The sequence below is a fragment of the Puma concolor genome, chromosome A3 (genome assembly GCF_028749965.1).
Source record: "Puma concolor isolate L17-30 chromosome A3, mPumCon1.1.hap2, whole genome shotgun sequence".
Classification (NCBI taxonomy): Eukaryota; Metazoa; Chordata; class Mammalia; order Carnivora; family Felidae; genus Puma; species Puma concolor.
In genome coordinates, this window is record NC_141669.1 from 35,064,544 (window position 1) to 35,090,420 (window position 25,877).

The 25,877-nt window shown below is 37.5% G+C and overlaps 1 protein-coding gene and 1 pseudogene across 9 annotated transcripts in view; one reads left to right on the forward strand and one right to left on the reverse strand.

The window, feature by feature from the left end:
• Positions 1–25,877, forward strand: part of EML4 (EMAP like 4) — a 164,850-nt gene that overhangs the window by 82,800 nt on the left and 56,173 nt on the right. For 3 of the 9 annotated variants that reach the window (XM_086700464.1, XM_025927395.2, XM_086700469.1), the window contains exons 3-8: positions 3,068–3,085; positions 6,114–6,243; positions 9,845–10,018; positions 12,146–12,274; positions 12,774–12,799; positions 13,003–13,035. In XM_086700464.1, coding sequence (XP_086556590.1) covers positions 3,068–3,085; positions 6,114–6,243; positions 9,845–10,018; positions 12,146–12,274; positions 12,774–12,799; positions 13,003–13,035 — 510 coding nt within the window. The remainder of the gene's footprint in view (positions 1–3,067; positions 3,086–6,113; positions 6,244–9,844; positions 10,019–12,145; positions 12,275–12,773; positions 12,800–13,002; positions 13,036–25,877) is intronic. The other 6 variants (XM_086700466.1, XM_086700462.1, XM_086700463.1 and 3 more) reach the window with 6 other exon arrangements.
• Positions 5,518–5,630, reverse strand: LOC147582360 (U2 spliceosomal RNA; annotated as a pseudogene).

A 25,877-nucleotide genomic window follows, 5' to 3' on the forward strand; every position in this document is an offset into this window, starting at 1 on the left:
CATTAAGGAAATGCAGATGAAAACCACAGTGAGATGCCACTACATGCTTAGCAAGGTGGCTAAAATGCAAAAGACTGGTCGTTCCAAGTATTTGCAAGGATGCAGAACAACTGGAACTTTTATACAGTGCAGGTAGGAATGTAAAATGGTGCAACCACTTTGGAAAACAATTTGGCAATTTCTTAAAAAGCTAAATATTCAGGTACCATACAACCCAGGTATTTACCTTTAAGAAATGAAAGCATGTATCCCACAAAGACTTGTACACTTATGTTCTTTGTAGCTTTATTTGTAATACAAAAATATGAAAACAACCCCACTGTCTACAGGTAAATGACTAAAAGTATTGTGGTATATCCATGTAATGGAATAGTATTGGGTTATAAAAAGGAATAATCTGTTGATACACTTATCAGCTCAGATGAAACTTAGCATAATTATGCTGAATTTAAAACATCAGGCAAGAAAGATATACATTGGAGTCTCAACTTTTGGACTCCAAAGTTGAGGGAGGGAGAGGTGGAGTATAGGACACAAGGACACTTTTGAGGATGATGGCTATGTTCACTGTGTTGATTGTGGTGATTGTTTCACAGACATATATGTATGTCAAAACTTAGTAAATTGTACACTTTATACATGTACAACTTACTGTATACCAGTTATGTCTCAATTAAAACCAGGGAAAAATAAAACAAAAAGAAGTTGTAGAAGCAGCAAAGGACTTAGTCACCTATTAATTGTTGGCTGTATGGAAATGGAAGAATCAAAGCTAATTTCCTGTTTTCTGGTTTATACCATGAGTGGGTGGTAGTAAAATGTAAGCAGGAAAAGAAGATCCAGCAAACGAGAGTGAGAAAAAATGGTCAGAGAGCTAAGACAAAATTCAGGCAAAGGCAGTGTCCTAAAACTAAGGACATTGTTCCTGCCTGAATACCGTCCTTGCCTGAATGGTCAGCAGTATTAGTTGGTGAGGGAAAGCTAAGCAACATAAGGACTGGAAAGCATCCTTTGAATTTAGTGACAAAGAACCGTTGGTGATATTGGCAAGAAAAATTTCTGTGAAGTGGTTAGATGATAGATTGCAGAAGGTTGAGTTGCATTCCTACCAGAAATACACAAGGATTCCAGTTTCTTCACATTCTTTGCAACACTTGCGTTTTTTTGTTTTTGATGTAATAGCTATAGTGTAATCACCTAATGGGTGTGGTTGATCTCCTGATTTCTTTTGTTGTTTTTTTGGTTTCAACAATAATCAAACTTTGATTTGTGCTGTTAACTTTTGAAAAATTTTCATAAATGAGCAACATGAAATCACATTTACATATCATTTTATCATCTCCAGAACCCCTTTATTTATTTATTTTTTAATTTTGTTTGTTATTTTTTTAAAATTTACATCCAAATTAGCATATAGTGCAATAGTGATTTCAGGAGTAGATTCCTTAGTGCCCCTTACCCATTTAGCCCATCCCCCCTCCCACAACCCCTCCAGTAACCCTCAATTTGTTCTCCATATTTATGAGTCTCTTCTGTGTTGTCCCCCTCCCTGTTTTTATATTATTTTTGTTTCCCTTCCCTTATGTTCATCTGTTTTGTCTCTTAAAGTCCACATAGGAGTGAAGTCATATGATTTTTGTCTTTCTCTGACTAATTTCACTTAGCATAATACCCTCCAGTTCCATCCATGTAGTTGCAAATGGCAAGATTTCATTCTTTTTGATTGCCGAGTAATACTCCATTGTATGTATATACCACATTTTCTTTATCCATTCATCCATTGATGGACATTTGGGCTCTTTCCATACTTTGGCTATTGTTGATAGTGCTGCTATAATCATGGGGGTGCATGTGTCCCTTCGAAATAGCACACCTGTATCCCGTGGATAAATGCCTAGTAGAGCAATTGTTGGGTCATAGGGTAGTTCTATTTTTAGTTTTTGGAGGAACCTCCATACTGTTTTCCAGAATGGCTGCACCAGCTTGCATTCCCATGATCTCCTTTTTGAGACGAGGTTTGGGACATTGAAAGAGAGCATAGAAAGTAGATTGCAGACTCTGTGTGTGTGTGTGTGTGTGTGTGTGTGTGTGTGTGTGTGTGTGTGTGTGTGTGTGTGTGTGTGTTATGTAGTGGTTAATGGGGATTTTTTAGTGTGTAACAAAAAACAAAAAATTATATACTAAACCTTGCATTGCGAGTAAGTTGTTCTACGAGTGTTGCGCAAGATGAGTAAACATTTCTTTCTTTTTTTTTTTTTATTTAAAAAAAATTTTGTTGTAATGTTTATTTACCTTTGAGAGAGACAGAGACAGGATGTGAGTGGGTTAGGGGCAGAGAGAGAGGGAGACACAGAATCCGAAGCAGGCTCCAGGCTCCGAGCTGTCAGCACAGAGCCCAACGCAGGGCTCCGAACTCACGAGCTGTGAGATCATGACCTGAGCCGAAGTCGGACACTCAACTGACTGAGCCACCCAGGCGCCCCAGATGAGTAAACATTTCTAATAAATTTTACCTTGAGAAATGAGTCACGTCCTGCAGTACAGGTAGTACGTGACACCGAATACCACATGATCACAACTGAGCCAATGGCACACACACTCACGCACGTGCGCTCTCTCTCTCTCTCTCTCTCTCTCTGTGGGGTTGTGGGTGATTGTGTCCCATGCCTGGTCTCAGGCTGTGGTGTCTCTCAGAAATCAGTGATTTTTCAGAACATTGGAAGGTGCCCACAACTGGCACTAGTGTAGTTTTTGTCCCTTCAACGTGCCTATAGACAGTCCTTTGCTTTTCCATACAAGAGTAAGCTCAGGAATGCTTTGCTTCATTCTAGGTCAGGCTGCCTGCAGATATAGACCCTTTTCCTCTCCTGCCTTATTGCCAGTTACATTAAACACAATGTATGACAAGAGTTTTGTTAATACTGTAGTCAGCATCTGTACGAGCATATACAATGGCCCCCATGTAGAAAAAGGTTCTATTGAGCCAAGAGATAGCACTGGTTACATTGGTGAGAGTGAAAGTCATCCTACACAATAACCCTTCTCTCTCTTGTCTCCCTCACACCAGCCATGAAGATTTTCAAAGGTAAGTGCAGGTTAATTTGTTTATTCTTCTTCATATTTTGTAGTTATTATTTTGTATTATATTACTGTGTTATCATTTTTAAATGAATATTTTGGGGTTGTGGAACAAATCATCTCAGTTTCCATTATTTCTTTGGGGAAATTTGCTTTGATATACAAGTGCTTTGGATTACAAGCATGTCTCCAGAATGAATTATGCTCACAAACCAAGGTTTTACTGCATTTCAAAACCAGCTGTTGATATAGCAAAAGCAGTGCTCAGAGGAAAATTTGTAGTTGTAAATGCCTGTGTTAAAAAAGATTTCAATTTGGGGCACCTGGGTGGCTCAGTCAGTTAAGTGTCCAACTTCGGCGCAGGTCTGATCTCACCATTCGTGAGTTCAAGCCCCACGTCGGGCTCTGTGCTGACAGCTCAGAGCCTGGAGCCCGCTTTGGATTCTGTGTCTCCCTCTCCCTTTGCCCCTCCTCTATTCACACTCTGTGTCTTTCTCTCTCAAAAATAAATAAAACATTAAAAAAAAAGATTTCAATTTAGTAACCTAATTTTAAGGAAACAGAAAAATACCAAACCCAACACTAGCAAAGGGAAAGAAATAATAAAGGTTAAAGATAAATGAAATAGAAAACAGAAAAACAACGAACCAATGCAACCAAAAGTTGGTGTATTAAAAGATCAACAAACTTGGCAAGATTTTAGGTAGACTGAAAAAAAAAAGGGAAGCTTTAAATTGCTAAGTTTGGGGTACTTGGGTGACTCAGTTGGTTAAGTGTCTGACTTTAGCTCATGTCATGATCTCACAGTGCGATTCGTGGTTCGAGCCCCGCATCAGGCTCTGTGCTGACAGCTCAAAGCCTGGACCCTGCTTCAGATTTTGTGTCTCCCTCCCTCTCTCTGCCTCTCCCCGAGTCTGTCTCTGTCTCTCTCTCTCTCTCTCTCTCTCTCTCTCTCTCTCTCTTTCTCTTTCTTTCTCTCAAAAATAAATAAACATTAAAAAAAAAACATTGCTGGGGCGCCTGGGTGGCGCAGTCGGTTAAGCGTCTGACTTCAGCCAGGTCACGATCTCGCGGTCCGTGAGTTCGAGCCCCGCGTCAGGCTCTGGGCTGATGGCTCAGAGCCTGGAGCCTGTTTCCGATTCTGTGTCTCCCTCTCTCTCTCTGCCCCTCCCCCATTCATGCTCTGTCTCTCTCTGTCCCAAAAATAAATAAATGTTGAAAAAAAAAATTAAAAAAAAAAAAAAAAAAAACATTGCTGAAATCAGAGGGGCACCTGGGCGCTTCCACCGGTTAAGCATTCCACTCTTGATTTCAGCTCCGGTCATGATTTCACAGGTTTTTTGAGATCAAGCCCCATGTCAGGCTCTGTGCTGAGTATAGAGCCTGCTTAGGATTCTCTCTTTCCCTCTTTCTCTGACCCTCCCCCACCCAAAAAATTGCTAAAATCAGAAATGAAAGTGGGAACCTTTCAGAAATAAAAGGATTGTAAGAGTGCATTATGAACAATTTACATAATATTGTTCTGTTGAAAAATGGGCAAAGGACTTGAATAGATATTTCTCTAAAGAAACACAAATGGCCAACAAGCTGAAGATATTCTCATCATTAGAGAAATGTAAATCAAAACCACAGTGAAATAGCACTTAATATTAACTGAGATGGCTATAATTTAAAAAAAAAAACTGAAAATAAGTGTTAGCAAGGATGTGGTGAAATAATTCATTGAAATAATACATTGATGGTGGGATTGTAAAATTGTGCATCTGCTGTCTTATTAGTTCCTCATTAAGTTAAAATAACCATGTGACCCAGCAGTTCTACTCCTAAGTTATATACCCGAAAGAATTGAAAATAGATGTTCAAATGAAAACTTGTATAAAAAGGTTTATGGCAATACAATTCACATTAGCCTAAAGATTGAAACTACCCAGTTATCCATCAACAGATGAATGGATAAACAAGACGTGGTATATTCATACGATGGAGTATTACTCATCCATAAAAAACAATAAAGTACTCATACATGCTGCCACATGGATGAACCTTGAACACACTGTGCTAAGTAAAATAAGCCAGACACAAAAGAGCACATATTGTATGGTTCCATGTATATGAAATATTCAGAAGAGGCAGATACAAAGAGATGATGCAAATTAACCTTTGACATGGGCTGAGGGGAGGAAGAAAGGAATGGGAAGTGAATGCTCAGTGAGTACAGGGTTTCTGTTTGGGGTGATCAAAATGTTCTGGAATTGAATATGATTGCACAGTGTAGTAAATATGCTAAATGCCACTGAATTGTACCTTTTTTTAAATGCTTAAAATGGTAAATTTTGTTATATTTTGCCACAATCAAAAAAAATAACGGTCAAATCAACAAGAAGTCGCCAGTTTGGCAGACTAGTGGTAGATTTGATGACCAGTGATATTAGCATAATTTGGGGGTTACTGTACATTATTATATTTGAAACTTTTTCTAGGAAATTGGTCTCCTGTTTACCCATACTCATCACATATTACACTTGATCTTAGCCAAAAGGCCGAGAAGCGATCATACTCATCACATATTTATTCCAATCCTTCTACAATATAAATTAAGAAAGCAGAGGTTGCTTCATACATTTATGCTTTATTTATATGGAATAACATTGTAAGACTTAACATTTATGGTTCTAGAATTTCTGAATAATTTGATTTCAGTAGAACCTGAGCGATTTCTGAAAATCAATGATGTGGAGATTTGTGGTTTACCTGAAGCACAACTTTGAATCGTGTTTTTTAAAGCTGCTGTGTGTGGGGTGCAAACTATTTAGCTAGAGAATAAGTCTAGCTACATTGTAGCAATTTAGCATGGCCTTTTTATAGATCCATTTGATGAGATTAAGTTTTGAGACAAAAATGCTGTATTCTGCTTACCAGAGGAAGCAGTCTGCTTACTTAGTTCTAAACACATTTTAATGGACTTAATTTTTAAGTTCCCAGTTTTTGAGAAATATTTTGAAGTTTAATGTAAATTTTTTCTTAACCACTTTTAGGCCAGCCAGGCCTTCGAGAAGCTATTTCTATGTCCTGTATAACCAACGGGAGTGGTGCAAACAGAAAGCCAAGCCACACCAGCTCTGTCGCAATTGCAAGGAAAGAAACTCTTTCATCTGCTGCTAAAAGGTATCCATTTGTAAGGGAAAGAAAAGCTACCATTGCAAAATTGTCTGAATGTGATAATTCTACTTTTGAAAAAAAAAATGAAATAGGACTGTATGGAATTAAAGTGAGCATGTCCTTTGAATTCTTTAACTCTGAATGTAGACACCCACCCAGCCCACCCAGTTAGTTTACATTCATGTAACCTATCGAGTTGTGTGAGGTAACTTTTGGTTCCTACTAAAGAAAGTGTTTTCATTTCCTGGTTTGGTTTGTTTCTTTTTATTTTTTTTTAATTTATTTATTTTGAGAGAGAGTGTGCAAGCATGCACGCACATGCACACGCACACACACACACACATGCTAGTGGGAGGGGGGCGGGAGGAGCAGAGAGAGAATCACAAACAGGCTCCCTGGAACTCAGGAACCATGAGATTGTGACCTGAGCTGAAATCAAGAATCAGATGCTTAACCAGCTGAGCCATCCAGGCGCCCGTGGTTTTGTTTCTTTTTAACAAGCATTTGTTGATGAGATAAGCATCACTATATTTAATTATATAAGCACATTTTCTGTGCTTATATAAGGAATACATTTGATACAGCAGTTTTTATTTTTTTAATTTTATTTTTTTTTTAATTTTTTTTTTTTAATGTTTATTTATTTTTGAGACAGAGAGAGACAGAGCATGAACAGGGCAGGGTCAGAGAGAGAGGGAGACACAGAATCTGAAACAGGCTCCGGACTCCGAGCTCCGAGTTGTCAGCACAGAGCCCGATGCGGGGGTCGAACCCACGGACTGCGAGATCATGACCTGGGCTGAAGTCGGATGCTCAACCGACTGAGCACCCAGGGGTGCTGAGGCGCCCCTATACAGCAGTTTTTAAACGAGAAATAGAATCTTCTGTATATATACATTTGTGGGAGGTTGAACACTATCATAACTTTTATTCTTTAACCATGCTATTAAAAAAAGGCATAATACTTTGTATTATGTACAAATAGTATATATACTATATAGTACTATGTTGTGTGTGTGTGTGTGTGTGTGTGTCTGTGTTAGGGGATGGTAGGTAGAAGGGCAGTGGAAATATTGCAAAAAAGTTTCAGTGAACTACAGATTTACATTCTATATGTTCTTTTCATCAATGAATTAATCTGTTGTTTCAATAAAATTGCTTACAGAATTTTTGCACTTTTGTGTAATTCCTAGCAGATTATCCCACATAGAGTTTGGAGAGACCATAAGAGATCAACTACATAATCTTACAACTGTTCTCTTCAAGGAATAACTAAGGAAAAACCTTAAGTAATGGAATAATATTTAAAATGTACTGATAGATAATGGTTGCCTTAATGAACTAATGCCAGTGACAAGTTACTCATCAGTGTGGATTTATAGATGCTAACCAAACATTTGGCTACAGGAATAGTAAAGAAATAACAAGATCTTTAGGTTATTTATTTACTTATTTATTAAATATTTTTTACTTTTAAGTAATCTCTGTACCCAGTGTGGGGTTTGAAACTTGATCAAGAGTTGCATGCTGCACTGACTGAGCCAGCCAGGGGCCCTGATCTTTTAGGCCTTTTAAAAGCCCCTTGTAGAATTCAGTCTTTGAAGTCATTGTCATTTTGGAATCCAGACTTTCTCCTCCAGACATGCCAAAATGTATTATCTATGCTTCCCTTTTAGGAGAAAAGGACAAGTTATAAATGCATAGTGGAAATTTTAATATTTTTAATAAACTTCCTTGTTTTTAGTAGTGGTTTGGATTCAGCCCGTTTTCTTATGTAACTGGTCCTGCACAGTGATCAGTACTATGCACAATAGTAACTCGGTAATCTTAAGACTAGCCGAGTTTGTCACTTTATGGTGCAGAGGCTCTGTATTTTGCTTTTAAATACTCAGGAGGAAAATCTCTTTTAGGTTGTATTGGGCCCACATAAGACTAGTGTCCTGTACATTCAGGATTTGAATGTTTGAAGACCAACAAGAAAGAATTTCTAAATCAGTTTTAAATTTCAAAGTTACTCTGATATTTTTGATGCAGAACTGTATTTCTCAGCCCAAACTTTTAAAAACTGAACATGAAATAGAAAGTTGGGGGCCAGTCTGCGGTCAGAAGGTATCAAAACTAAATCAAATTAAATGTCATTTTAAAATTGTATTTTAACATTTTTAACTATTACTCTGTAATAAATTGTATATATTATATATATTTGTTTAATATATTCTTAAACGTACCTCCTTGTGGATTTATGCACCTTATAGTCAAATTCTAAACTGTCTTTTGATTAAGAACTGTAGACAGTTGATGGTTTTCTACCTTTTTAACCATGGAATTCAGATCTTGATTCCATCTGGTTTGTAATATTGTCAAAAATGTGCAATATAAGGACTCTTATCCAGCGATTAGAAATGGAGTGTGCTTCATTAATCAAGAGTCAAAGTGCAGAAACACAAGAATTTATACATAAATATCTTAAATATTTTAACTGTAAATATATTGACATATATTTGTCAATTTTTTTATGAAAGGCCGAGCTTCCCACCCTCTTTCTAATTGCGTGTCTGATTAGAGTCCTTGTTGACTATCTTGCATAAAATACACCCATAAATTATTTTTTGTAATTGTTAGTTTCAATGTTAAGACAGAGTAAGAAATTTAAAACTCTTGCAAAACAACCTTTTTTTTTTTTTTTTTAATGTTAAATCTTTTGAGAGAGAGCCACCGTGTGAGCAGGGGAGGGGCAGAGAGAGAGGGAGACACAGAATCCAAACAAAGCAGGCTCCAGGCTCCGAGCTGTCAGCACAGAGCCTAACACTGGGATCTAACCTATGAACCATGAGATCATGACCTGAGCCGAAGTTGTACACTTAACAGCTTAACCGACTGAGCCACCCAGGCGCTCCCCCCACCTTATGATTTTTTTCCTCAACCTTTTTTTAATTTTCTCACCTACATAAAATTTAATAGCAGTTTCTTTTACTAACTGATTTCTATGGAGTCTTTCCAGAGCATTCAACTTCGTTTTTGTGGAAATTACAGTTTTCTTTTCTATGTATATTTTGTCAGTTTTCTTTGTATTTAATTAATTTACATAATTAAAATAACAAGTTCAACTGGCATAACCAGGCTCTGGATTCGTGGGGGGGATCAACTGGTAAATTCAAAACTCAACTAAGCAGGAGGAGAAATACACAGAAGAAATGGGAATTAGAACATAATCTACTAAACATAGCATTTAGAGTGTCTTGCACATCATTCAGTATGTTTTACAGACGAAATGGAAAGTGTCACTGATGCTCTGATTTGGGTAAGTTGAAGTCAGCTAAGAGAGCTGCTGCTCTTCCCCAAATCTTCCAAGATGGCAAAATGCATTGGGCTATTTTGGTCTCAAGGGACAATCTTCATAGGATTTTCTTAAAATTCTTCACTGAAGACTTTTAATAGCTTCCAGAACTTTCAAGGAAATATTTTCATCATTATATGAAAGGAGTGTAAATTGTATTAGCTGTATGATTTAGCATTTTGAATTATATAATAACCACTTTTTCCATCGCTTGATATATCTTCTATTTGTTTAAATATGTGTTGTTCCATGTTATACTTTATTTTACAGTGGTACAGAAAAAAAGAAAGAAAAACCACAAGGACAGAGAGAAAAAAAAGAGGAATCTCATTCTAATGATCAAAGTCCACAAATTCGAGCATCACCTTCTCCCCAGCCCTCTTCACAGCCTCTCCAAATACACAGACAAACTCAAGAAAGCAAGAATTCTACTCCCACCAAAAGGTTTTAACTGTCCCCGAGTACAGAGCTAGGGAATGGTTGTAATGATACCTGAATTCTGTGACTTGAGAAATGTTGGCTATCCATGGATTCCAATAGAAAAGCCTAGTGGCTCCCCGCCCCCCCCCCCGCCCCTTCTTTGTTGTTAAAATCTGTATTTTAGCTTATTGGGGAGTGAAGATTTAAGGTCAAAATTTCTCAGTTAAAACTGGAAAAAAAAAAAATCTCTAAGTTATAAACAATTTGATGAAAGGAAGGCCACAATAACTTACTTTGAAACCAAACAATATTTTTATAATAAAATTACAAAATGTTAAAAATTTATATAAACTATGCATAAATTTATAACCATGGCAGAAAATTGCCATGTAATTATCCTCATCATATTTTGGCATCATTACAACCTTGAACTTGCAAGGGCCCTTCTCAGCAAATGGCTCTTCATTTTGACTGCATCTCAGTTTCAGTTTTGGGTTTTGGGAGGATAAGTTCTTGCTTGAGTAGAGAAATCATTTCATCTGGTCTTTTCTATGCTAAAGGCTTGCTTGAGGGCTTCTCTCTGTGTCTGTAATAATTAATATTTTAAAGTTATGAGAGGGGGAGAAGGCAGAAACATTCTAACAATGTGTGTGAGCATAAATTGGGGATCTAAACCTGCATGCTGGGAGTTTAGTGCTACAGCTGCCTTGTAATCAAATATTTAGACCAACTTAATGAAGTTTGCCTGTTTTAGAAATGCAGGTTCAAGCTTTATGATTAGGTATAGATATATTTTATCATCATACTTCTGCTTGGAAATCTTAGGAAAATATTACACCATTCCCAGAACTAGCGAGGAAAATATTTTAGTAAGATAAATGACAACCATTCCTAAAAGATTTATAATGTATTTTTATCTGCTCAGTTTAATAATTCTGTCTCAAATCCCTAATGGAAATTTGGGAAAACAAAACAGTCTTCATTTGATTGATGCATGTTTAACTTTTAAAAACTGCTTTGTCTGTGTGTCTCACGCAGATTCTTTTGCTATCTAAATGGTTTGTAATTTTTTTGCCTGGTGTCATGTGGAGTTCTTCTTGGATATAGTTTATTAATGTTACATGACTTTGGATTGTGTGTGATTAAAGGTGGCTTTTTTATAATCAATCTCTTTAAGGTTCTGATTTGACTTGGTATCTTCTTTGTCCCAGATCTTTTTTTCAGCTTCTTAGGTCTCGTGGAAATGTGCTTGCCATTCTAAATTGCTCTTTGGATATACTATCGCCAGAAGTATTGGAGACTGGATGAGTGGTAGGATAGTTAGCAATGCAACCAAAATATCATTTATAATTCAAAAATTTCATTTATAAATACATGGAATCAGTGTTGATGATAACATTTTTTGTGTTAAGTCATGTTTATTTCTGATCATTGTCTATAAAGGATGTCACAAGAGTTTTACCTTTAGTCCTACATTTTACTTACAAATTGTCATTTGTACCATATATAATGAATTACACAATGATATAAAAGATGAAAACAGCAGCCTTGTAATGACTTTGAAAAAGTACAGGTTAGGGGCGCCTGGGTGGCTCAGTTGGTTAAGCATCCAACTTCAGCTCAGGTCACGATCTCGCGGTCCGTGAGTTCGAGCCCCGCGTCGGGCTCTGGGCTGATGGCTCAGAGCCTAGAGCCTGCTTCCGATTCTGTGCCTCCCTCTCTCTCTGCCCCTCCCCTGTTCATGCTCTGTCTCTCTCTGTCTCAAAAATAAATAAACGTTAAAAAAAAATTTTTTTTTAAAAGAAAAAGTACAGGTTATTTTCATAAACTCACACAGTTTCACAAATTATGAGAAATATTTTACTCAGGGATTTAAGCATACAGGTTTTTTTCCTATTCAAAAAAAAGTACAGATTGATTTTTTAATCAAGTAATACTTGTTCTAGCGAGAATTATAAACAGACTTGGTAAATGCCTTGTTTAACTCCTGCACTCATCCAGGCGGAACCTTTCAACTAATCCTTCCTTCTCTTTTCTGGATTAGCTTTAAGGAAATGTTAATTGCTGCTTTTATGTTCTGTTTAAGCTGTCAATTACATGTCATTGCTACTCAAAGAATTTTTCTCTAAGAAATTAATATGTTTCTTCCAGCATAAAACGACCACTGACAACTGAAAAGTCACATAATTCATGGGAAAATTCAGATGAGAGTCGTAATAAATTATTGAGAGCAGTTTCAACATCAAAATTAATATCAAAAGTTATAAAAAATACAGATAAGTAAGTATTATACTTTCTCAGTTATCTGAAAATTAATTATGTGACTGTCATGCTCGCATGTCCAAAAATATGTCTGTTTTGGGATCATATTTTAAAAATCTATATTATAATGTGTATCTTTTTTTCCTCTAAGTGTATTTTTTTCTTTTAAGTGTTTCCAAAAAAGAAAGACAGCTATATCTTCCTGTTTGCGTTCCCTACTCAAATAATTAATCTCTCTAATCCCCTAAGATTTGAATATTTTTTGAAGTTCTTTCTATACTTTCACTGTCTAGATGATCTTATGGAACATTCATTGTCTTGTAAAACAGTGTATATATTAATAGTTGAGACCAATGACAGACTTGTTAAAATAATGTTGTCCGAATTTCATTTCTAAAGATTTATCTTGGGTGTGGCCTAAGCATTGAAACTTTTAACAATTTCTTTAGGTGATTCTAATGGTAAGCCAAGTAAAATTATAACATAAATGTCCTTTGATTGTCTTCTTTTTTTGTAGGCATAAAGATGTCATCATCAACCAAGGTAAATTAAAAATCCTTTTCAAAGAAAGTATTTCTCTTGCTTTTCTACACCAGTTAAGTTTTTGCAATTATTAAGAGTATTGACTTATTTTCATTCAGTGTACCTTATCAGCTCATAATAATCAAAGAGAAGTACGTTTATTATAGTCATTTAAGAAAATGCCCAGTTTTTATTGTAAGATATGTCATTTTTGTCTCAACCAGCAAAAATGTCAACCCGTGAAAAAAGCAACCAAGGTAAGAATAAGCTACACAGTTGGTCGCCTCCTAAGTTAATTTCTTCCTGGATCTCTTATTTGGCTTTTCATTATTTATACTCTCTGACTTTCCTCTTAATGACAGAAGTACGTAATTGGGACTAGTGAATCCAACTGCTTTTCCAAAAATCCATCTTATTTCTGGGAGCTCTGAAGATTCAAGGTCAACAGTAGAAATAAACACATCATTACAAAGAGGCATAAAATACTAAAGAGAATTTTCCCCTTTTTAAAAAAAAAAAAAAGTTGTACTTAGAAAAGCCATTTAAAAGATTGATCAATTTTAACTCAGTTTCCTGTCTTGCCAGCCTCATTGCAAATACTCACTCATTTCTTGAAGCTAAGACTGAATATATAATGAGTCTAGCAAATCCATTTCCTCTTGAATTTTTCTTTTATATTAATTGTAATTTCTGGCTACTTGCTGTTGTTGGCTTGTTCTGACCAAAAAAGGAGAGCAGACTTTCCGTAAATGTGTATTCAATTTAATTGCAAGGTAGGTAAGTTCTGTTACATCAGTTTTACATTCTCCTTAGATTGCCTGCAAATTTAATTGAAGCATGCTGTTCTAAATGAAAGCATGTTCTTTCTGTGCATGCTTTTTACAGCTCATTTCTATGTGTCATAGTTATCTTTATTTTCTGGGCTATTGCATTAACCAGATACAAGGTGGTTAAAATTTTTGTTAGAGATTAACTTGATTGCTATGGATTTTTCCTGTTTTTGATTTTAATCAGAAAAGAAATGTTTATTTGTAATCTTCTTTGGATCATTTGTTTTTGCATAGAAAGTCTAAATGAAGTTGATTTTTGCTGTCATTATTCTATGTTAGGTCATACTTTCTTCCTCTTTAGAAATAAGTATAGCTTAAGTAATGGTTGAAATACTTTAAGGAAAAAAATGAAATTTAATGTATAAAGACAATTCTTACTATATATCAAACATTTTTTTAAAAATAGAGGTAGTGATAACTAGTGGAAAGAGCTGTGAGTGGAGAGTCTCTCTTAAGAATTTGGTCTTGGCTCTTCTGCATAATAGCCTTGTGATCTAGACAAAATGACAATGTCTCTGTGTAGTTTTCTGATCTGAAGATAATACCTATAAGGCTTACTTAACATGACTGCTGAAGAATGAAATAATGTATATGAAAGTGCTTTAAAAACAGAAAACATTGTAACTGTAAAAAGGCGCTATCATTACAATGTTTTGCTAAAAAGCTCAGATTTTATACAATCCTCCTAGAGCTGCCTGCCATTTTCTTACGTTGTAGAATGTTCTTTGGAAGGAAAAAAGAACATAAGATTAGTATATAGGTGATTGGTTTGTGTTGGTGACAATTTTCAAAGCCATTCAGGTAAGCAGGCAAATAAATATACTTAAGAGGGAAGGGAAGGATTTTGCCACAGAAGCATCACTAAGCAGGGTTTTAGCCAGTGTCTAGGAAGAAGGATGGAATGAAAAGCTAGAAAAGGAGATAGAAAAATAAATTCTGTTACAAGAATTTTAGCTCAAAAAGATTGTCCCAGATGTTGGAATTTATTAATGTCAAGCGTTTCTTGCATTTAGCCTTATTTTTGGAATTTGAGTCTATTACTTTTCCACTTCAATCAGTTATATTTTGTCTGGATATAGATTCTATCACTGGAGTGTCCCTTCATAGAAAACTTTTGTGCTGCAGCCTGTGAGGTAGTTGAGGCCTGACTGTGATTGAGACAGAGCCTATAGAAAGAAGTAGATGGAATCTAGATGGTTTAAGAGGTAAGATAGGTAGGGTATAGGAGGTAAGGAACAATGGGAATCTATGAAGGCTAGCTTGAGCAACTAGGTAAGGGGTATCTACTAAAATGAACATTTGAGGAGGAGGAGAAGAAGGAGAGGTGTGGAAAAGAATAAAAGGTTTGGAATTCAGTTTCTGTAAGACAATTTACTTGTAGAGATGCGTAGCTAGCAATGTAGTATCAATGTTAAAACGTGTATTTTGTAGTCCAGAGACTGGTTTCACGTGTGACCTTGAGCACATTTTTTTGCCTTCTTAAGTCTTTGTTTTCTTCTTGTTGAGACCATAATAAACCTTCAAAGAGTTCATACAAACATTAAAGGTAAAGTGTAGTATCTGGCACGTAGTACCAGGTAAATTTCAGTTATATATATATATATATATATATGAGTCTGACAGTTTAAATCTTGCACTTAAATAAATATGTGTAGTGAGATGAAAAGATAACCATTAAATAGATGATCTTCATTTGATATAAGCTCTAGGTATATTTTTAAAGTTTGCATTCATTTTGCATGGCATATTTTACAGCACATTTTCTTGTACTTTAGGTATTAATCCAAAATACCTATCATTTTTGGACAATCTTTTAAAAATGTGATTTATTAATTTCTTTAGCTATGTTTTGACAATGACAAGTGTGACTTGCTCCAAGCCATCTGCTTTGATTTGGGAAGAAGACTATTTACATTTGGTACATTAGGTGAGTGGTAGCAGAGAAAAGCTGGACCTGAAAGACCTGTGTCCTTCAGCCATAGTAGAGTACGAGAAGAGCTATTAAACTGCATATTTCGATCAGCACTCAGGCAGAAGGAAGAGAACTGTAGTTGAAAGGAGTAGGAGATGGAATGGAACGGGATGTACCCAGGATAGTCTGAGGCTAGGTGTGGGAGGTAGGATAGGTTATACCACCAAAAAGAGGCTCTTATTCAGTCATTCACTCAAATCCCTGAAATGTAAGTCACTTTTCTCACTAGTTCTGTTGGATTCTGCTCCACAGACTTAGCACATCAAGTTAGACTGTGACTAAGTTTTCCTATAGGGTTATTCGTTGTTAGGTGTAGCAGATAGGTTCTAATACAGTGCCATTCATTCAGTAAGTTATTGATGAGAAAGTCTTTTGAGCTAACTTAGGGGGCTATAAACACCTTTTATAAATTATTTAGAGATTCTCAGTGACTAGCCTAGTGCCTGGAGCTCCATAAATATTGTTAAATAAATGAGTGACTGGGGCAGAAGTGATGAATATTTTTTCTACCACTGTTTTCTAGGGAAACTCCAATTACTTGGATGGAAATTATTTTGGGGGACTGGAGTCCAAATCTATTTGAAGTGAATTAAGTCTTCATAAGGCCAGGATACCACATAACTTAATGCTGTTTAGAATTAGCACATAGTTAAGTCTGATCATGTTGAGAACTTGAATGACTCAGATCCACTTACTGGGGAGATATCTGCTTAATTGAGGAAAAGGGAACTTACCAGTCACCAGATCACACTCTTAACTTCCTTTCATAGTGCTGCCTCACTGCTCTAAGCTTAGATTCATTCTTGCTTAACTACCAAATCGATGCAGTAGGGTCCTGATACAGGGGTGTTTAGATGGGAGAACAGTTATTACAATATCTTAGAGAATTGAAAAGTAACTATTTCTTGCTAGTTATCTGTCTAAAAATGACTGCAGATGAAAACTACTTTAAAAGTCATTTTGAAATATGTATCTAAAACCCTTCAATAATTTGGTGTAGCAAAAACAGTTATTCAGATAATCTGAAAATAATAAACTCATTTACAAAATTGGGAAAAGGAAGGAAAATGGAGTAATCTTGTCATTTTAACAACTATTATAGTTCTGATACATTTCTTTATCAGATACACATTTTATTTTATTTATTTTTTTTTAATTTTTTTTTAACATTTTTTTTTTTTTTTATTTTTGAGACAGAGAGAGACAGAGCATGAACGGGGGAGGGGCAGAGAGAGAGTGAGACACAGAATCCGAAAAAGGCTCCAGGCTCTGAGCGGTCAGCACAGAGCCCGACACGGGGCTCGAACCCATGGACTGTGAGATCATGACCTGAGCCGAAGTCGGACGCTTAACCGACCAAGCCACCCAGGCGCCCCCAGATACACATTTTAAACATTCACTCATTTAACAAATATTTATTGAGTGCTTATTTTGACAGATCCTATCTTTAGGCACTTGGGGATACAGCAGTTACAGTTTCTGTGCTCTGTGGCACTTACATTCTACATGATAAGAAAAAAATAACGTGTCAGGAGGTAATACATACTGAGATATGTAATGAGCAGATAAGTAGCAAAAGCTTCATTAGGCACCTCACTTAGAAAGGGAAGTGTTACAGCAGAAAAAGTGCAAGAATATTAAACATGAGTCCTGGTTAGGGGTGAAATGACCTGCACCATAAAAAAGGTTAAAGAATTGGGGTGCCTGGGTGGCTCAGTTGGTTGAGCACCCAACTTCAGCTCAGGTCATGATCTCATCGTTCACGGGTTTGAGCCTCATGTCAAGCTGTATACTGACAGCCCAGAGCCTGGGGCCTGCCTGGGATTCTGTGTCCCCCTCTTTCTTCTTCCCACCCCCACTCACACTCTTGTCTCTCTCTCTCTAAAAAATAAATATTAAAAAAAATTTTTTTTAAGTTAAAGAATCCATATACTAAATGACTGAAATTATGAATGTGAGTTAGGAATTTGCCAAAGGAAATTATGGAAAGAAGCGAAACATTATTCATCTGATAATAAATTTTTCCTATGTCTTGGACCTCAGTTTCCTCACATATAGTAAGGCTTAGACTAGATGTTGCCAGTCTTCTTTAATAACTTTTTAAAGCTCTTTCTTGCAACAGAAAATGGAGGACAGCTCCCCGCCCCCAACCTTAACTAACTTGCTTTCAATCTACCCTTTAAAGAGTTTCAGTGTAGGTGGTTTTGTTCATGCCATGTGTTGTTTTCTGACTTGTTGGTTCTGGGCATGGTCTGTCCTAAAACCTTATCACACCTGTGTAAACTGAGCATTGTGTCTGAAAGAATAGCTAAAATGTATCTATACGAATATATAGGATAGCAGTGTTCGGCTGACACTGTCTTATGTTATGTTACCTACTGAGAGGGAGGGAGTGTATTGTCACCTGCTGAGAGGGTGTGCCGTTTGAAACAAACCCAGTAAGCCAAAAGCCCTTAGTTGAGCCACAGATAGAATTTATCCTTGTTAAGGTAGTATCCAAAACTTTGCAATTCCAGAATTTGGGAAGAAGAGTGCTAGCTTTAAGTCTGTTCCAGTGTAAATAGGCACAAAGGGCAGGAAACCAAACATTGCATTTCCAAAAAATATACTCACTTCTGAAATTTAGATACTGGCTTATTTTAAGTAGGCGGCATAAACATTACTTGGAACCCTAGGTCTGAGATTTGTCCAGGTATTCTTGATATTTTAAAAGGAAACCAGACAGGAGAACCTTTTCTTTGTTAAAGATTCCTTGAGTCCTGTGAAGCAGAGATCTTATTTCTTGATGTTGTTGTTAACAGTCTTCTAGATTAAAATGTTTAAAGACTGTCCAGTTATTATTTTTAATATAAACAATCCCAACTTTTTTTTTCTTACATTTATTTATTTTTTGATAGAGACCGAGCACAAGCTGGGGAGGGACAGAGAGAGGAGACAATCTGAATCAAGCTCCAGGCTCCGAGCTGTCATCACAGAGCCTGACACGGGGCTCGAACTCACAAACCACGAGATCATGACCTGAGCCGAAGTCGGACACTTAACCAACTGAGCCACCCAGGCGCCCCTAAACAATCCCAACTTTTAAGAACTGGGTGGCTCAGTCTGTTAAGCGACCGACTTTGGCTCAGGTCATGATCTCACACTCTGTGAGTTCGAGCCCCACGTCGGGCTCTGTGCTGACAGCTCGGAGCCTGGAGCCTGCTTCAGATTTCTGTGTCTTCCTCTCTCTCTGCCCCTCCCCGCTCATGCTCTCTCTTTCTCTCTCAAAAATAAACATTAAAAAAAATAATTAAAAAAAAGAATATTTGTTCTTGACATCCTCTTTCCTTATTTTCAGCTGAGAAAAACATCCCAACCTGCCACTTTTGGAAATGGAGAATAAGACTTTTCGTAACAGAACATAATAGTCTTGTGCATATTTATTTTATTCTGGTTAAAGACTTTTCATCCATATTGTATTTTCACAACCCCCAGGCATAAGCTTTTTAAAGAGTCTAAACTAGGGACGCCTGGGTGGCGTCAGTCAGTCAGTTAAGTGTCCGACTTCAGCTCAGGTCAATCTCATGCATGGTTCCTAGGTTTAAGCACAGTGTCAGGCTCTGTGGTGATAGCTCAGAGCCTGGAGCCTGCTTTGGATTCTGTGTCTTGCTCTCTGTCTGTTCCTCCCCCTTCCCCACCCCCACTGTCTCTCTCTCAAAGATAAATAATGTTAGAATAAATAAATAAATAAATAAATGAATGAATGAATGAATGAATAAATAAATAAAAGTCTAGACTAGAAAATGCGGTTAACCAGAAAAGTCTCCATTCTTCAAGCATGTCGGTGAACTGAGATAGCATGGTTAGAAATCCATTCTGTCAAGAAATGGCAGTTAAGCTCTATATGTGTTTCTTACTCTCTCACTTGTTACTGTTTTCCTGAAGCACTTTGAAAAGAATTCTGAAACTTGTGATTAGGCTTAGCAAGCAAGAGATATAATTTATCAGTGACACATACTGAGATTGCAGGAAGAATCGTAGCAAATCACATGCCATGTTCCTGAACTGTACTTCTAATTGGTTCTCCACAGAACAGTTTTACCAGAAATATTCTGTTGACTATTTCCTTTAATAAAGCTTTTAAAACTTTTTTAAGATGGTGAAATATTTTAATCTTTCTAAAAATACATACAAATACTATAGCAAGCCTCCATATACAAAGGACTCAGATTTCTTAAATCTTTATTTTGCTTTGATTCAGGTATTATTTATTTGTTTGTTTGCTTCAATATTTGTTTATTTTGAGAGAGAGAGAGCACACACACTAGCAAGGTAGGGTCACCTGGAGAATCCCAAGCAGGCTCCTTGCTGACAGTGCAGAGCCTGACAGCCAGGAGATCATGACTTGAGCTGAAATCAGGAGTCTGTTACTTAACCAACTGAGCTCCCCAGGTGCCCCAGCTCAGGTTGTTTTTTAAAGAAATAGAACATTAAGGGTAAAGTTGAAACCTCTCCTTAATTCTGTTTAAGTAGAATTTCATATACAGGTTTTTATTGTTTCCTTGGGGCCTCCTGGTTCGCTTCCTGCTATGGTTAATTGAAAAGGAGTTAGAGGGGTAAATGTTTTGATATCTGAAGTTTCTCTTTTGAATATCTTATTTTTTCTGAATTTCTTATTTTTAAAAAAATTCTAACTTGGTACAGATAAAATGAAAAAAACCTTAATTTCATGCTTAAAATAACTTCCTAAGGATATAAATGAGAGATTTGAGGGAGTTTTTTAAAATACAGTCCTATTTTGCTTAGTTCAGAAAAGCTTTCAGGGTGTCTTGGTGGCTTAGTCCGTTAAGTGCCCAACTCTCACGGTTTGTGAGATCGAGCCCCGCATCAGTCTCTCTGCTTTCAGCACAGAGCCGGCTTCAGATCATCTGCCCACCCCCCCCCCCCCACACGTGCTCGCTGGTGCACTCTCAAAAATAAACATTAAAAAAAAAGTTTTCAGCAATACAGCAACAAGTCTTTTAGAAGTTTTATGTGTCCTATATTGTTGAACTAGACTTCTTTCCCATCTTTTGCCAAAGAATGCCTTTTTCAGATAGTGAAAAATGATCCAAAATGCTTAAGCAAACACCCATATCTGATTATCTTGAAGTGATTTTAATGACAATCACAGTTGGAAACAAAATATCAAAGAGAAATCTGATTAAAGGAGGTTTAGATTCAAGAAACTAATAACTACAAGTGGGCTTATTACTGTAATTAGTATATGAGTTGATTCACAGTTAAATAAGACTTGGTTATGTCTCTGTTGTAAGCTCCTAAAAGGCTGGGTTCACTTCTTCTATATTTTCATTGTGCACTCTCACTTCACCTTGCTACCTCCATGTCATTAAAAATTCCAGGGGCGCAGGGGCGCCTGGGTGGCGCAGTCGGTTAAGCGTCCGACTTCAGCCAGGTCACGATCTCGCGGTCCGTGAGTTCGAGCCCCGCGTCAGGCTCTGGGCTGATGGCTCAGAGCCTGGAGCCTGTTTCTGATTCTGTGTCTCCCTCTCTCTCTGCCCCTCCCCCGTTCATGCTCTGTCTCTCTCTGTCGCAAAAATAAATAAACGTTGAAAAAAAAAAAAAATTAAAAAAAAAAAAAAAAAATTCCAGGGGCGCCTGGGTGGCTCAGTCGGGTGAGCATCCGACTTCAGCTCGGGTCATGATCTCACAGTCTGAGTTCGAGCCCCGCGTCGGGCTCTGTGCTGACAGCTCAGAGCCCGGGGCCTGTTTCAGATTCTGTGTCTCCCTCTCTCTCTGACCCTCCCCCATTCATGCTCTGTCTCTCTCTGTCTCAAAAATAAATAAACGTTAAAAACTAAAAAAAAAAAAAAAAGAATTCCATAAAATTTACTAGCCAGTAAGTCTGAACAAAGAAAATTAAGGTAACATTTTACTACTTGGTCACATTTTTCAAATCTGAGTCCTTGTCCTAGCAAGTAAAACATAACACATAATACAGTAATACATAATACTTGGCAAGCACCCCAACTAAGAATTTTTAAATCTGCGAAATAGGAGGGTTACATTATATCCTTCTAAATCCACACCCCCCTTTTTTATTCAGGAATCTAATTTTATCTATTTTGACAGCTAAACCTTTGAAAAGGTTTAGACTTTATTGTACAAATCAAGTTCCCTATTCAAAGTCCAAAGAGTTTTAAAGATCACACTGTTTCATTGGAATTTTAAAATATTAAGTTTTTACTATAGTGTAACTGAATAATTAACTAGGACTTGATATCTCTAGAGAATAAATACTTTTTAAGGAAAGATTTTAGCCTACCCAAAATGCTCTTTGTCACTTTCTACTATAAAAGTATAGTCAGTATTTCTAGCCTCTTGTTTACCCACCTGTTCTGGAGCTTTATGGTTTTGGGGAATACATCTGTTCTACAGAAAAAGCTCAAACTAAGTAAAGATTTTCCAATTTTCTGTTTGCTGGAATTAGATAGCATCACACTCTCCTACATTATAGTTAAATATGAATTTCAAATTCCAGATTTGGGTTAGTGGGGGGGGCTCTTTGGTTCTAAAGATAGTAAAATACAGGGGCGCCTGGGTGGCGCAGTCGGTTAAGCGTCCGACTTCAGCCAGGTCACGATCTCGCGGTCCATGAGTTCGAGCCCCGCGTCAGGCTCTGGGCTGATGGCTCAGAGCCTGGAGCCTGTTTCCGATTCTGTGTCTCCCTCTCTCTCTGCCCCTCCCCCGTTCATGCTCTCTCTCTGTCCCAAAAATAAATAAACGTTGAAAAAAATAATTTAAAAAAAAAAAAAAAGATAGTAAAATACAAATAAAGGTGAGGGGTGCCTGGGTGGCTCAATCAGTTGAGCATCTGACTTTTGATTTCAGCTCAGGTCATGATCTCACGGTTCATGAGTTTGAGCCCCATGTTGGGCTCTGCACTGACAGCTCAGAGCCTGCTTGGGATTCTCTTCCTCCCTCTCTCTATGCCCCTCCTCAGCTCATGCTCTGTCTCTCTCTCTCTCTCTCTAAATAAGTAAACTATTAAAAAAATAATAAAATACAAATAAAAGTGGATTTCTAAAATGGAAACTTTGGGGAGAAAGATGTGTTAAACTGTAAGCATTCTAGATGTTCAGAGGCTTTCTGTAGGCAGTACTCATTATACAAATAAGTACAGGGGCGCCTGGGTGGCTTGGTCAGTTAAGCGTCCGACTTCGGCTCAGGTCATGATCGCACAGTCCGTGAGTTCGAGCCCTGCGTCGGGCTCTGGGCTGACAGCTCAGAGCCTGGAGCCTGTTTCAGATTCTGTGTCTCCCTCTCTCTCTGCCCCTCCCCTGTTCATGCTCTGTCTCTCTCTGTCTCAAAGATAAATAAACATTAAAAAAATTAAAAAAAACAAAACAAAACAAATAAGTACAGTCATTGTCCAAAGCCCGAAGCTCTTCTGTTGCCTTTGAAAGCCTTTGTGTTGTTTTTTTTTTAATCTCTAAGTCCAAAAAGAGAGCAAGCTGTAGGAAAAAAAAGCACTTAGGGGAACTGATCGAGGAGCAGAGTATGCCACTACTAACTTCCTTGTTCACTTTTGCCTTTTACTATTAGTCAATGAAAGGTTAATAAATTTTAATAAGTATGTTTTAAATAAATGAGTAACTTTGGGGCACCTGGCTAGCTCATTTGGTAGAGCATGCAACTCTTTTGATCTTGAGGTCTTGAGTTCAAGCCCCATGTTGGTGGTAGGGTTTACTTAAATATATAAGTAACTTTAATAACCAGTTATTTGTATCTGTATGAATCATTTCAGCAATACTGCTTTTTCAGAACACCTTAGATAACTATCCCAAAAAGTTTGGATTAAGATCATTTTGCAATTTGGAGCACTTTGCAAGATAGGACAGCTGCAGGATAGGCTAGCCTAGGGGAGATGCTAAAGTAGAAGATTAAATTAACAAGACTTAAGCAGACAGAAGGGGAAGTGCCAGCAGTGAGAAGGACAAAGAAAGGAAGTGTTAACATCCAGTGTTTCAAATTTCTGCCTAGCATTCACTCTTCCCAAAGATAGTAGAGCAGAAACATCTTCCTCTTCTTTTGTAGTCTCTGATTTCCTACTCTTGGGATCCAGAGCTCAAGCTTCTATTATTTGGATTATAAGTAAGCTGTATTCTCAGGTACTTGGACTTCTGTGGACCAACCTGAGGACCTTACTACTGTCTGAAAAGTACCATCCAATAGAAACATAATGTATAACACATATGTAAGTTAAAATGTTCCAGTAGCAGGGGCATCTGAGTGACTCATTTAAGCATCTGACTCTAGATTTCAGCTCAGGTCATGATCTTGAGGTCGTGAGTTCGAACCCCACATTGGACTCTGCACTGAGTGTGGAGTCTGCTTGAGATTCTCTCACCCTCTCTTCTTTGCCCCTCCCCTGCTCATATTCGTTCATTCTCTCTCTCTCTCTCTCTCTCTCTCTCTCTCTCTCTCTCTCTCTCTCTCAAAATAAACATTACAAAAAGGTACATGATAGAATCAGAATTCTAGCTTATTTGCCTATACACACTATTCTGTGGACAGTCATTTTAAGGCTTATGAAGAGGGGCGCCTGGGTGGCGCAGTCGGTTAAGCGTCCGACTTCAGCCAGGTCACGATCTCGCTGTCCGTGAGTTCGAGCCCCGCGTCAGGCTCTGGGCTGATGGCTCGGAGCCTGGAGCCTGCTTCTGATTCTGTGTCTCCCTCTCTCTCTGCCCCTCCCCTGTTCATGCTGTGTCTCCCTCTGTCCCAAAAATAAAATAAAAAACGTTGAAAAAAAAATTAAAAAAAAAAAAAAAGGCTTATGAAGAGATTTTCCAGTGTGTTAAATCATATAAGCAGTTCCTAGACAGTATTCAGAATGGTCTCAAATCCTTCTCAAAGGGAAGGGAATAAATATTTGTTGAGGACCTCATATTATCCTTTACAGTGTGAAGTCTTATTTAATTGATCATAATCACAGGTGGTAAATCATAGTATCATTTTATATAATAAGAAAATGAGGCCAGGGGCACCTGGGTGGCTCAGTTAGTTAAGTGTCCGACTTTGCTCAGGTCATGATCTCACGGTCCGTAAGTTCGAGTCCCGCTTTGGGCTCTGTGCTGACAGCTCAGAGCCTAGAGCCTGCTTCAGATTCTGTGTCTCCTCCTCTCTCTGCCCCTCCCATGCTTATGCTCTGTCTCTCTCTGTCTCTCAATAATAAATAAACGTTAAGAAAAAAAAAACTTTAAAAAAGAAAAAGGAGGGGCGCCTGGGTGGCGCAGTCGGTTAAGCGTCCGACTTCAGCCAGGTCACGATCTCGCGGTCCGTGAGTTCGAGCCCCGCGTCAGGCTCTGGGCTGTTGGCTCAGAGCCTGGAGCCTGTTTCCGATTCTGTGTCTCCCTCTCTCTCCGCCCCTCCCCCATTCATGCTCTGTCTCTCTCTGTCCCAAAAATAAATAAACGTTGAAAAAAAAAAATAAAAAAAAAATAAAAAAATAAAAAAAAAAGGAAAGAAAATGAGGCCGAAGTCACGCAACTAGGAAGTGGTAAAGCTGGAACACAGATCTCAGTCAGTCTTTTTCCAGAGCTCATGTTCTTTCCACTATAATGTATTGTGTCCCTCAGTCTCAGGAATTGTTTATGGTTCCTAGATGACATACTTGGCCTCCAACATATATACTGCCAATTTCCAGAAAGGGAAAGCACTTTCATCCTGACGTGTATTGCCATTTTTATATTAGAAAAGTTGACAAGCACTAGATAGTTCCTTTGCTTTTACTTAGTTGTTTGTGCTGCTAAAGGAATAATTGATAAATAATAACTGACAGAAGAATCAATATGGTGTTCTTAGCTTTCTCTCTTCGCAAAAGAGAGCTTTTATTTTCTTTGATACTATTATCCCTAACCCATTCCCTTCCCTGGGCATGGGATCTCTTCTAGGTGGTGATAGAAGCATCTACTAATTGTTTTGTTTTTTCATTCAGAAAGCATTTATGATATACACCCCTGATCAAAGATCCTAGGGGAAATTCCAAGGAACAGGATATCTACCTCTAAGAATTTGTATTCTTTAAAAAAAAAAAAAAAAAAAAAAAACTTTGAGGGAAAATTATATAACGAATTGATACCTATAAGAAAATAAACTATACAAAAAAGGACAAGGAGACACAGATAAATACGATTGCAGAAGAGAAATAGTTGCAGCTGGTAATCATTTAGTTCTTATCAGAGTCCAGCTGTGCTAAAAATCATCAGGAAGCAGAGCCCACTCTTAGATTCAGAAGTAATAAAGACCTACATCATGT